General features: G+C 41.2%; 1 protein-coding gene across 1 annotated transcript in view; it reads left to right on the top strand.

The window, feature by feature from the left end:
- Positions 1–13,603, top strand: part of STARD9 (StAR related lipid transfer domain containing 9) — a 142,846-nt gene that overhangs the window by 54,498 nt on the left and 74,745 nt on the right. Inside the window, exons 4-7 of the mRNA XM_008059483.1 lie at positions 7,869–7,985; positions 9,111–9,143; positions 9,228–9,289; positions 11,752–11,864. Of these exons, the coding sequence (XP_008057674.1) occupies positions 7,869–7,985; positions 9,111–9,143; positions 9,228–9,289; positions 11,752–11,864 (325 nt within the window). The remainder of the gene's footprint in view (positions 1–7,868; positions 7,986–9,110; positions 9,144–9,227; positions 9,290–11,751; positions 11,865–13,603) is intronic.

Below are 13,603 nucleotides of genomic sequence, written 5' to 3'. Positions count from 1 at the left end.
GCTCAGGCAATCCACTCACCTCAGCCTCCCAAAGGTGCGGGATTACAGGCTGAGCCACTGAGCCCGACTTCCTCATCCTTCTTAGTCTCTGAGCTGTGCTTTTGTGAGCCTCTTTACCCTTCTCAATCTCTGACTTCCTATTCTGTGCTAAGTACCTGCGTAGATACCCTTCTCATTCCACTTGAGCTCTAACAGTCTATGCCGGGCTGTTCCAAGTGTGGAAGGATGGCCTGATGTGGAGGATCAAAACCTGAATTAAAAGGTTGGAGTTATTATTTTTATTTTTTTGAGTTGGAGTCTCACTCTGTCACCAATATAGACAAGACTGGAGTACAGTGGCACACTCACAGCTACTGCATCCTCAACTTGTTGGGCTCAGGTGATCCTTCTGCCTCAGCCTTCCAAGTAACTGGAACTACAAGTGCATGTACCACCATGCTCGGCTAATTTTTTGATTTATTGTAGAGATGAGAGGTCTTGCCAAGTTGCTCAGGCTGGTCTCGAACCCTTGGGCTCAGGCAGTCCTCTTGTCTCTGCCTCCCAAAGTGCTAGAATTACAGGTGCAAGCCACCACACCCAGAGAAAGGTTGGAGTTTGATAATCCATCCCAAATAGGGTGAGGAGGACATCATTATAAGTTTTTATCTTCTGTGACACAGGGTCAGAATTATGTTAAGTGAATTTTATGTCTTTTTTTCCCATTGTTCCTTCTTCCCTGAGTCATGCTAACTCTTCTGTGGGAAGGAATCTGTTTTAAGCTGTTCAAAGGCATGGATTCCTAGTTACCCTATTCAGCTGGTTTCATAGTTAGTGTCCCAGGGATATAACTATGGTGAACCTCATCAACAGAAATAGTAGCTAGATGGTAGTTAGAGGAAATGACTTCAGAAACATAGGGAAGTTCATCTTCTACTTCCTGGTTAATTCCAGAAATACCAAGATGGTATTTAATCTCTTGAGGTTAAGCTATTTTAATCTAATTGTATGATTACCTATTAATACATCAGTGTGAAGGACAGGGAGGAGGGAAGAGTATGAAGAGAGAATTTGAGTGCTAGATGAATTTCAATTTAAATACATTTAAAATAATCCAACCAATTTAGTAAATTTATTTCAGGACACAGGGATTACTTGACTAAGGAGAGTTGAGTTCACAGAATTTTGGAAATGGAGAAATTAGGAATAGTACGGGTGGCTCTTCTGCTTTTGTTCTTGTGCCCTATATTACTGGGAATTATGGACCTTGAGTTTTACTTACAAGTACTAGCTGCTACTGATGTTTCTTTTTTTTTTTTTTTTTTTTTTTTGAGTTGGAGTCTCACTCTGTCACCCAGCCTGGAGTGCAGTGGCGTGCTCACGGCCACTGCAACAGCCTCAACCTGCTGGGCTCCAGCAATCCTTCTACCTCAGCCTTCCAAGTAGCTGGAACTACAGGCACACGCCACCATGCCCGGCTAATTTTTTGATTTATTGTGGAGATGAGGTCTTGCCAAGTTGCCCAGGCTGATCTCGAACCCGTAGGCTCAGGTAATCCTCTCACCTCGTCCTCCCAAAGTGCTGGGATTATAGGTCTGAGCCACTGTACCCAATCTACTGTTGTTTCTTAGTAGGAGTTTGGGGTTTCATTTATCTCATGTTAGTGTGGATGTGAAAAATTGTCAATTGTTAAAGACTATTATAACTAAAGTTATTGTGAAAACCAGTAACGGATACATTTTTTGAAACAGAGGAATGAACCTGGACGTGGTGATGCATGCCTGTAGTTTTAGCTACTCAGAAGTCTGAGGTGGGAGGATCACTTGAGCCCAGAAGTTCGAGGTGGTAGTGAGCCATTATGGTGCCACTGCATTCCTGCTTGGGTGACAGAATGAGACCTTATCTCAAAAATAAGATAGAATAAAATGAGATAAAACAAAATAGAACCGGGCTCTGTGGCTCAGCCTGTAATTCCGCGCCTTTGGGAGACTGAGGTGAGTGGATTGCCTGAGCCTACAGGTTCGAGACCCACCTGGGCAGCGAGACCTCATTTCTGTGGTAGCGCATGCCTGTAATTCTGGCTACTCGGAAGGCTGAGGAGGAAGGATTGCCGGAGCCCAGCAGGTCGAGGCTGTGGTGGCCGGAAGCGGCCACTGCACTCCAATCTGAGCGACAGAGTGAGACTCCAACTCAAAAAAAAAAAAACAAACAAAATAACAAAATAGAATAGAAAAGCAGTATACAAGAACTTATATACTCAGAGTAGGAACCATATAAAATTTATTTATTTATAAAGACAGAAAAGTACAATGAAGATATATTATGTCAGCAATGACATTTGGGTAATTCTATTAAAATATTTCCTCCTTTTGGGATGCTATTTTGTTATTGATTTGGAAGTGCTGATTATATATTATGGTTATTAAATTGAAGTATAAGTACATTATAGATTATATAGTTTGGGAGGCTCGGAAGAAAATGGGATGGAGAGAAGTACTTGCAAGTTTCAGCCTATTTTTTTTCTTTCTTCTTTCTGCTAACTGAAGCAATATGAATCCACTTGGATAAAGACAGATGCTTTAGTCTCTTTTCCAAATTCCTACTAGTTCTATAGTCATGACAGTAGCTGTAGAGTGAGAGAAATGTTAAATGGGAATTCTGTAGACCTATGTCAAGGTTAAGAAAGTTGCAGTCCTTCTGTTCCCTCCTCTCCCCTCTTTAGGAGGGAGCTCATAAATCAATTATCTTGAAGGAGGGATTGTGAAGAGAAGGCTAGTCTATAAAACCTAAATATAAGCTACTGTTTTATCTGGCTACAGAGTAATTTTGGTTTTAGGGACAATATTCTCATACCACTAAAAGGGTTGCATAATGAGAATGGGCCACTGCCATTACCAGTGGAGCCTTCATTCAAGCTAAGAATATGTAGTTGCTGATGTCTTTCCCTTTTGTACCCATAGTTCCTTGTTCACATAAAAGTAACTTAAATGATTGGTGGGGCAGAGAGATTTGTTTGACTGTGTCTGGGGCTAGTTAACTGGGTGTTTGTTGTTCCTGTCTTGGGAGATCTTTAGTTCCAAGCATGAACTTTTTCAAGGCTGACAGCCAGATGGTAAAAGATGACAATTAGAGGTATGAGGATTTTTCAAAGGGAGTAAAGTAACGTGGTTGTACTACTGTTTTGCTCAGAGCTCTGCTGTTTTGAAGGATTTAAATGACAAGGATACATTTTATTTATTTATTTATGTATTTATGTATGTGTGTATGTATTTATTTACGGTTGGAGTCTCACTCCGTCACCCAGGTTGGAGTGCAGTGGCACGCTCACGGCTACCCCAATGTCAATCTGCTGGTCTCAGGTGATCCTTCTGTCTCAGCCTTCCAAGTAGCCGGAACTACAGACGCATGCTACCATGCCTGGCTAATTTTTGATTTATTGTAGAGACGAGGTCTTGCCAAGTTGCCCAGACTGATCTCGAACCCGCAGGCTCAGGCAGTCCACTCGCCTCAGTCTCCCAAAGTGCTGGAATTACAGGCTGAGCCACCGATTCTGGTCTACAAGGATACACTTTAGATTTTGTGGTGTGTATGCAATCCTGGGATCAACCTCACTTAAGTAGAAAGCCTTTATCTGGGGCCTTTAGGTAGGGACCACTTTCAAAGCATACTTTGAGGTAAGTATAGCCTAAGACACAGATCAAGTATCAACTCTGCAATGATGATTTCCCAACTACCCCAGCCCACAGTCATTTTTCTTTCACCAAATACAATATTTATGTCTGTAATTTATTCATATTCTACTATATACTGGTATTAAGCTGTTCACTGACTCTATGGTCTGTCTCTCCAACTGTATGGTAAGTTCATTGTGGACCAGACAGTGTTTGAAATGTCTTTCAAACCTCATACAGTACTCTATACAGTCTGGGTCCTTGATAAATAATTGCTGCATGTCTCAAGACTAGTTTCTTTTATAATAATGACCTTCTCTCTTTTTCATTGACTTTGTTCATGTTTACCTGTATTTCAAAATTTCTGTTATAGTTTCTCCCTTCTCTTGTTCTTCAGGAACTGTTTAAATACCAATTTTATGGTATACATTGTGTGGATAAATATACAATATGGATGAACATGGGAAATAACTCTCTCTGTAGTTCACAGTATAAAGTGGAGAAGGTAAATAGGAAATCTAGATTCATCTCTCAGAGTTAAATATAGGCTATTACCTGTTTCTCTAGATAAGTGTGCTACAAAAGACCAGAGCAATATCTGGTTACACTTGAGCCAGTGCCCAAATTATGTCAGTTAACCCCTAGCTAGGCTTAAATGGGAATAGGCATGTAACCTCCCTCTAATTGGAATGATTTTCATATTTATAAAAGGGAAGGACCCTAATAGAAACCTTCAAGATACAAAGAAAGAGTTTTAATTATGTCTTTAATGGTTTGTGAAGGGCTTTTATAAATAAATTTTCAATAGGATTGAGAGGTAGAAGTTGTTTATATATGTGAAGTTGGGACATATTAGCTATGTTACCTACATTCAGGTATCTGATTATTATACTTATTGTATTGTTATTATACTTTATTTTTTCTCTTGTTCTCTCATATTTTAAGGGTCTCCAGAAAGAAAGGGGACTCTTTTGAGTAGTTCTTATATAGAAAAATGAAAAAAAAGTATAGTAACAATAAACACTGTTTATTTAGTGTTTACTTTGTGCTGGACATCATCTACAGACTTTGTGTTAACACAGTTAATCCTTTTAAAAATCCTGTGAGGTATGGGTACTATTTTTATTTCCATTTCACAGATGAGGAAATTGAGGTAAGGTTACTTGCCCAAAGAGCCAGATTCTGAACCCAGAAAGTTCCAAAGTCTGTCTTCTTAACCATTAAATGATCACTATAGCTGTAGCTATATCTTAACCATGTCTGCCAGTTTCAAGTTTGAATCCTAGTGGTTTTGCCTGTGGTTGACATCCTTTACTATTGAGTGAAAATGGTGTCTTCAAAGATGTTTTCATAAAAATTTCAGGCATTTATTTGAATTTGGATAAATATATGGACGAAATAGCATTCTGTTATTTTCTTCCACACTGAACTCACTCTTTTAGATCTAGATGTGGCTTTGCTCTGTCTGTATCTCTGTTCCCATTTCCTACTGAGGTACTAGAAGGAAAGGTGAAGTTCTGCAAAAGATTTTCCAACTAGTAAACAGATTGCTGCCAACTCAGGTGATCTAATGAAAAGAAATATAATTCTTCAGTCTGGGAATTTCACCCAGACAGATTTCAGGAAGCAAACAGAATCCTGCCCAAATTTTACCTTTGCTAATACAGCAAATTAATGAATGGGGACAGCTGCAAGGGACATTGAGGAAGGGACTGGGAATTATACAGGACCTTAGTCTTTCACTGCTCCCTGGGTTCTTTTGGACCTATCCCTGAACGTTGGGAACTTTAAAAACCAAAAAAAACGTAGTTCACTGGCCAAGATGCATAACTTCAGCTGCTAAAACATAGAACAGGTGGTGTAACTGGGCACAGTGTCTCATGCCTGTAATTCCAGCTACTTGAAAAGCTGAGGAGGGAGGATTCCTTGAGTCCAGAAGTTTGAAGTGTCAGTGAGCTATGATTGTGCCATTACACTCCAGCCTGGGTAACAGAGCAAGACCCTGTCTTTCTTTTTTTTTTTTTGAGTTGGGTTCTCACTCTGTTGCCCAGGCTGTAGTGTAGCCTTGATCTCCTGGCATGCACCACCATACCCAGCTAATTTTATATATTTTTTGTAGAGATGGGGATCACTGTCTGTTGCCTAAGCTGGTCTCAAACTCCAGAAGACCCTGTCTCTTAAAAAAAAAAGCTACAAATAGTATAGTTTTGAGTTAGCAGTTCCTATCTTTGTCCTTGTTGTCCCTAATTAAGTGTATTCCCTCACTTAGTCTTCACAACAAATCTGTGATATAGGTTCATAAATACACATTTTTTTCAGCTAAGAAACTGGGGCTTACAGTGTTGGTAACTTGCTCAAGATCATACAACTTTGAAGAATAAGAACCCTGTGATCCCAGCACTTTGGAAGGCCAAGGTGAGAGGATTGCCTGAGCCCATGGGTTTGAGACCAGCCTGAGCAACTTAGTGAGACCTCATCTTTACAATAAATCAAAAACCTCCCACGCCTGTAGTCTCAGCACTTTGGGAGGTAGCACGCGCCTGAAGTTCTGACTACTTGGAAGGCTGAGGCGGAAGGATCGCCAGAGTCTAGCGGGTCAATGTTGGGGTGACTGTGTGTGTGCCACTGCACTCCAGCCTGGGTGACGGAATGAGACTCCAACTAAAAACAAAACAAAACAAAACAAAAAACCACATTACCATTTGGAACCATATCAAATGAGCCACAGAATTGAAGAGAAAGTTGAAAAATGAGTAGGAAGGCATGAGACCCTAGGTAGCAGGGAGCATAGGCCAAACCCTATCAGGAAATAATCTAATTTGAACCCCACACTTGACACTTCTGCTATATGCTTAGCAAGCAGGGCTATTGGACTTTCCATGCAACCACAGAAAATTTATCAACTCTTTTTTGTTTTTGTGTTTTTCTTTCAAAATTCAAGTGAGAGCATCTAGTTGGCATCCCTCATTTTATATGCTAGTATTCTAGCTGCCAGAATATGGATGGGGAATGTCTGGCCTGTTCAGCTTCTTTAGTAGAGGATTGGGCACTGCTTCTTACCAAGACTGATGTAATCAAAGATTCAAAGGAAGAGTATTTGGACATTGGGCAAAAACAATACAAAGGGTAAACTTTACGTCCACAGAACCAGCCATGGTATGCAGATGTTCATGTAGTATTCTGCTAACAACTGGTTGAACTATGTACTATATCTTCCCCACAAGCCTAGTTGTTTTTTCCGAGGACCAGGGTCTGCCTAACTGAGTTCAATGGGACTATTGAACAGGCAGTACACAAAGTATAGGAATTTTCACATGAGAACATCTGACTGTTTCTGATTCACTAAAACTGAGATGAATGACCAGCAGAACCACCCAACTGTTAGGGTCTATCTGAGGAGGGAATATATAGAAAATACACCTGCAGGGAAAACCCCTACCTAACCTCTGGGCCTAATGGATCTTCAGTGTGGTATTATAAGGCCCTGAATTTATATGTTACTGTGCAATAATATTTCACTGTCGTTTTACCTAATTAACAATATTAAACAATTCCTTGTCATGGGAAGGAAAAATAATTCTTTTGCTTGCATGTCTTTCCCCTTCTCCAAGACTCTCTTTTCCTTAAGACTAGGGATCATATTGGTTTTATATCTTCAGTGTCTAGTATTGTGTCCTGCATATACGAGTAATAGAAAATGCTTAAAAATATTTGAATGACTTGCTGAATGAATATGTTTACCTTATCTTTTTCTGAAGCTGAAGTGATTCTTATGAGATGGTTGGAGAATTTATAGTCATGTATACTTAAAATATTTAAAAAAATTTTTTAGGTTAGAAAATAATTCTAGGCCGGGCACAATGGCTCAAGCCTGTAATCCCAGCACTTTGGGAGGTTGAGGCAAGAGGATTGCCTGAGTCTGGGGGTTTGAGACCAGCCTAGGCAACATGGTGAGACCTCGTCTCTACAATAAATCAAAAAATTAGCTGGGTTTGGTAGTGTGCGCCTGTAGTTCCAGGTACTTGGAAGGCTGAGGTGGAAGGATCACCAGAGCCCATCAAGTCGTTGCCAGGTTGACTATAAGTGTGCCACTGGACTCCAGCTTGGACGACGGAGTGAGACTCCAACTCAAAAAGAAAAAAAAGAAAAAAAGAAAAGAATTATAAATCTGCTATGGGAAGAAGGACCACAGCGACATTCCCTTTGTTTTTGTTGTTTCAGGTGTTCCAGGATTTGGGGAAGGAAGTACTCTCTGGAGCTGCCAAAGGCTATAATATATGCCTTTTTGCCTATGGGCAGACAGGCTCTGGGAAGACATATACTATGCTGGGGACTCCGGTGAGTATTAGTCAGAATTGTAATGAGATATCTTCCTAATGTCATAGTGAACTGGCATCTTGCATTGTCCTTGCCACTGTGAGATAGTATATGATTTCTATAGTCAGTCAATTTTAACAAGATTTAATGAGCCCCTTTTCTGTATTAAGAATGGGTTTTGGGGCATTTAATTTAAAAGTAAACTTTGAATAATTAGCCCCTCTTTATCAAATCCTAAGAGCTGTAGAATTTTATAGTTCCCTTTGACAAAGCAGATCATGTCAGTCTTACTGAACTTCTCATATTATTTCTAAGTTAATCACTTGAAGTTTTTAAACACCTTTGTTGTAGACAAGACCTGGACTGAATCTTTAAGTGCAAGCTAGGGCTATGCAGAGATTATATTATTGTGGCCAATCTCCAAGGCTGTATGTGTTAGATCTCGTGTTAGAAGAAAACAGGAGAACCAGCTCCTGGGCTGGAGGCTTTCAAAAGTATGTAGGATTTCATGAGAACCTTTTTTCATAATAGAAAATGAGAAGGGCAGAGTTCCTTAAGAATACCTCTTTGTTCTAGGTTTAGAAGTATCCTGGTGGGAAGGGGAAGGGGGTGACAAATAACACTACATATGGACATTGTCGAGGACACTATTCCTCCTTGATGATTATCCTTGCTGTTATAGGCCTGTGTTGCTTTGTCCATGTTTAGTACAATTTCACGGCATTTGAAATTAAAAGAAGAAATTGACTTTTAAACCAAGAATATGAAACCCTTAACCTGTGTATAAGTTAGCACTTGATAGATATAAGATAGAAAAAGACGCCAACTCTCTTAAGTGTGTATTTTAAATACTCATGTACTCTGGTAATGTGCGTTTATCCAAGAATGATGTAAAAGCAGGCTTGCTAGCTTCTCCTTGTTTATGGTAATAATCTGCCTCTCATCTGGTACATCTCTTCTGTGTCTCTTAAGAGCACTGACACATAAGCCTCTTCTGTATACCTCTAGTGAAACTGCCTGAAGTGAAGAGGCTACCACAAGGAGCCAGTGTGCCCATCACCTATGTTGAGGATGATTCCTGATGCTGGGTAGGGGAGAGCATCACCTTGAGTAAACAATGATACTTTCCTTTCTTCTGTTCTCCAGGCGTCTGTTGGGCTGATACCACGGATATGTGAGGTATAGACTCTTTTGACTGGATCCTCTCAAAGTAAGTCTCTGTACACTTCCTACAATGAAACCCCAACCTTCTGGTTTGTGCAGGGTCTCTTCATCAGGGAGGAAGACTATACCTCACTGCCTTCCTCCTGTAAGGTAAAAGTAAGGTAAGAATTTATCAAGCTGTAGGACCTAAAATATTTCTCCTTCTACTCAAAATTCTACTGTGTTCTGCTGTCCTCTCTTGGCTTCCAGTGTCATCAGAGGGAGGGAGAAAGGCCTCAGAAGAAATATCTTGCAGTACAGGAAGATGAGAAGCTTAGCTCCTTGGTTGTGGAAAACTTAATTCCCTACCCTTAGTCTTAACAGGAAAGTCTCTCTTTCTATGGCCCAGCTTACCCTGACTGTCTTGTTCCCCCCGCTTCCTTCCCTCCCTCCCTTCCTTCTTCTCTTCTCTCCTCTTCCCCCTCTCTCCTCCCCGCTTTCCCCTCCTTCTCTTCCTCCCCCTCTCTTCCCCTCCTTCTCTGTCTCCCTCTGTCTCCCTCTCCTCTCCTTTCTTTCTTTTTTGAGCCAGGGTCTCACTCTGTCACCCAGGTTGGAATGCAGTGGCATGATCGCAGTTCACAGCAACCACAGCCTCCTGGGCTCAGGTGATCTTTCCTCCTTAGCCTTCTGAGTAGCTTGGGATGACAGTCATGTGCCCCCTTACCTGGCTAATTTTTTTTTTTGAGTCAGAGTCTCACTCTGTCGCCCATGCTGGAGTGTAGTGGCACGCTTACGGCCACTGCAGCCTTGACCTGCTGGGCTCAGGTGATCCTTCGCCTCAGCCTTCCAAGTAACTAGAACTACAGGTGTGCACCACCACACCCGGCTAATTTTTCTTGATTTATTGTAGAGATGAGGTCTCAACCAAGTTGCCCAGGCTGGTCTTGAACCCCTGGGCTCAGGCAATCCTCTCACCTTGACCTCCCAAGGTGCTGGGATTATAGGCTTGAGCCACCACGCCTGGATCTTGACTAATTTAAACAAATTTTTTTTTTCGTGACAAGGTCTTGCTATGTTGTCTAGGCTGTTCTTGAACTTCTGGACTCAAGCAATTCTCTCTCCTTGGCCCCAGAGTGCTGGGATTAAATGAGCCACCACGCCCATCCGCTTTTCTTCACTCTCTATAGAGTTTGATACTAGCTTTTGGTATCTCTCTTTCAGTCCCCACTAAGTTATTCTCCAGGACTCCAGTAATTCTTAAACTCTAGTTCCAAGACTAGTGCTGGCTATTCCAAGATAATGTTTTAACCGATCTGTTAAAGCTGTGCACAGTGACTCATGCCTGTAATCCCAGGACTTTAGAAGGCTGAGATGGGAGGATCACTTGAAGCCAGGAGTTCAAGATCATCCTGGACAACACAGAGAGACTCTGTCTCTGCAAAAAAATTTAAAAACCAGCCAGGCATGGCAGCATGCTCCTGTAGTCCCAGCTACTCTGGAGGCTGAGGTAGGAGGATCAGTTGAGCCCAGGAATTTGAGGCTGTGGTGAGCTATGACAATGCCACTGCACTCCAGTCTGTGTGACAGCATGAGACACTATCTCAAAAAAAAAAAAAAAAGATAAAAATAACATTCACAATAATTTAATTTTTAAAAAAGACATGTCTTTTTGGGGTGATGAAAATTTTTTGGAATTAGATAGTAGTGGTGGTTGTACAACCTTGTAAACATTGTAAAAATTACTGAACTATACATATACACATGAACATTTTATAGTAAATGAATTAAAGCTCAATTTTTTTTTGAGTTGAAGTCTTACTCTGTTGCCCAAGCTGGAGTGCAGTAGTATGCTCACGGCCACCGCAGCCTTGACCTGCTAGGCTCAGGCGATCCTTCTGCCTTAACCTTCCAAGTAGCTGGGACTACAGGCATGTGCCACCACGCCCAGCTAGTTTTTTTATTTTTTATTTTGTAGAGATGAGGTCTCACCATGTTGCCCAGGCTGGTCTCGAACCCATGGGCTAGGCAATCCTCTCACCTCAGCCTCCCAAGGTATTGGGATTACAGGCGTGAGCCACTGCACCTGGCTCAATAATTATCGATATTTTTAAAGGGATAAAATATCAGTAGATATCTATGAGCTAGAGCATATCTTATATAGAATCCTAGAACATAAAATAGGTGAAATGAGAATTGCCCTACTTAAAGCAGAGGTGGGAATCAGAATTCTTCTCACTTAGTTTTTCTCATAGCAGAGGCCCTTAAGATTCCTTCACAGAACAATAGAACTCAAGAATCATGTTTGAAAATCACTCAAAAAACAAGCTCTATAGACTCTGTTGTGGAGGCTTGATTATGGCACAATCTGGTGATAGGACACTCTAAAAACCACATTGAAATGGCCCCTGAGAGTCAAACTTGAATCAGTATTAACATTATTAACCTAAAACCATGAAGTAATGAAGCCAGTGCTCAAAAACCCATTGTACACATGTGGAAAGAGACTAAAGGGGGAATCCTGGCTTGATCAAAGTCTTGGAGCGTCAGAGCTGGAATAAGAACTAAGATCTCCTCATTCTTGGCTTAGTGTTCTTCCTATATTTTTCAAAATCTAATGATGTTGCCTTTTCCCACCTGTCTCTAGTTTCCTGGAAATCTATAATGAACGGGTGCGAGATTTGTTGGAGCAATCTGGTCAAAAGAAGTCCTATACCCTACGGGTCAGGGAGCATCCAGAGATGGGACCATATGTACAAGGTGAGCCACTGAGGTCCTGGAGATCTGAGACCGAACTGAAACCTGGGAAGCTCTCCTAATATTTACTAATTCATTCATTCAATGTATGTGTAATGAATACTTACTATGTGCCAGTATTAGACACTGGATGTGTACTGATAAGTAGAAAAGATGTGGCCCTGCCTTCATAGGCAAGCTTACAGTCTAGTGAGTGTGAGTCAGAAAACACAATTATAAGTTGTTATAAAGACTAAAAAAAAAAAGATACAGTGCTAGAAAAGAACATTGGGAAGTGTAGGTGACCCATCCACATGGGGTGGTCAGGAAAACCTTTTGAGGAGGTAACAGGTAAGCTGAGACCTGAAAGGAGTATAGCAGCCAGTCATGTGAAGAATGACGTAGCTAGAGGAGAAGTGTTTCAGGAAGGGGGAGAGGCATGAACTAGAGCTCTGAGAGAAGGCTTGATGTTTTCCAGGAGGCCAGTGTGGCTAAAGCATGGTGAATGAGATAGAAAGCTAAATGGAATAAAGTTGTGCCTACAGGTGCCGGATCTGGCAAGACCTCAGCCAGCTCCCAGGACAGCCAGTCCCTTTCCAGGGTACTTTCTCTTAAATTGGTGGTAATAGTCAGGAGAGTGGGAGAGATGAAGAGATGTCACACATGGAGTATGTAGGGTCTGTTTTGCTTCCCCATCAGGCACAGATGTTTGGTGTTTTATACCTTTCCATCTTATTTCTTTAGACTGGGTCCTGCTACTAAGTAGAACTAGTTGGGGGTTTTGTGTGTGTGGACAAAGTTTTTACCTTTTCAGGCCACTTACAAGAAGTAACATAAAAATTTTATGTTACCATTCATGCAGCAGTATGCTAATTTAAATCCTAGTAAGGAGAGGGACATGAAAGATCAAGAGATGATCTCTTCTCTGATCCAGACATGACCAGTATATGATACAGTAGGTGTGTCAGTCACTGATTCTACTACCTGTGTCTTTTCCTAAATGTCCCATCATAAATGACCTCCTGGAAACAACAACAAAAATACCATTTACTTTTCTAGAAAACTCGTAAAACTCAGTGGGTATACATTTATGTGTAAAGCAGTACTTTCAGGACAGACCATGAGTTGATACAGTGGTGTCAAACTTCTCATCTTAAAATGGGATGTGTGAATGTGTGTGTATATGTGTGTGTGTGTGTGTGTGTGTGTGTGTGTGTGTGTGTGTGTGTGTGTGTAGTAACCAGAGGAAACCTCAGACATAGTCCAAATATCCTCTTTATACAGAAAACAAAATGAAATCTGGAGAAAGTTAAGGGATATTCGCAAAGACACACCGCTATTTGGGACCGGATTGGACTGGGAAACTTGCCTAGGACTGGAAGAGAGGAATGGGACAGAATCTTGTACGTTGGGTGCCTGGAAGGAGACCTAGGATCATAGCTTGACTGTCATAGTACCTGCAACTCAGAGAAGATATGAACTCATGCAGGTCATACAGCTTGAGTCATATGCCCAATGTCAGTGATAGGATCTAGACTAGAATCTGAGGGTACATGGCACAAAGCTCAGAGCTCTTTTGCATACCTTTATGGAGTGAATGTTTGAGGGGTGAATGCTTGAGGGGAGGCAGGATGTTTAATAGGATACTAAATTTTAAACCAGTGGAAAGTCTCTTAATCCTTGGTTACAGATTTTTCTTTCTCTCTCATTTTTTTTTTTTTTTGAGTTGGAGTCTCACTCTGTTGCCCAGACTGGAGTGCAGT

This window comes from Carlito syrichta, unplaced genomic scaffold (assembly GCF_000164805.1).
Source record: "Carlito syrichta isolate Samal-C Ts95f unplaced genomic scaffold, Tarsius_syrichta-2.0.1 Scaffold91562, whole genome shotgun sequence".
Taxonomy (NCBI): domain Eukaryota; kingdom Metazoa; phylum Chordata; class Mammalia; order Primates; family Tarsiidae; genus Carlito; species Carlito syrichta.
The sequence above is the reverse complement of the archived record's forward strand: the minus strand, read 5'-3'. Positions and strand labels throughout refer to the sequence as shown.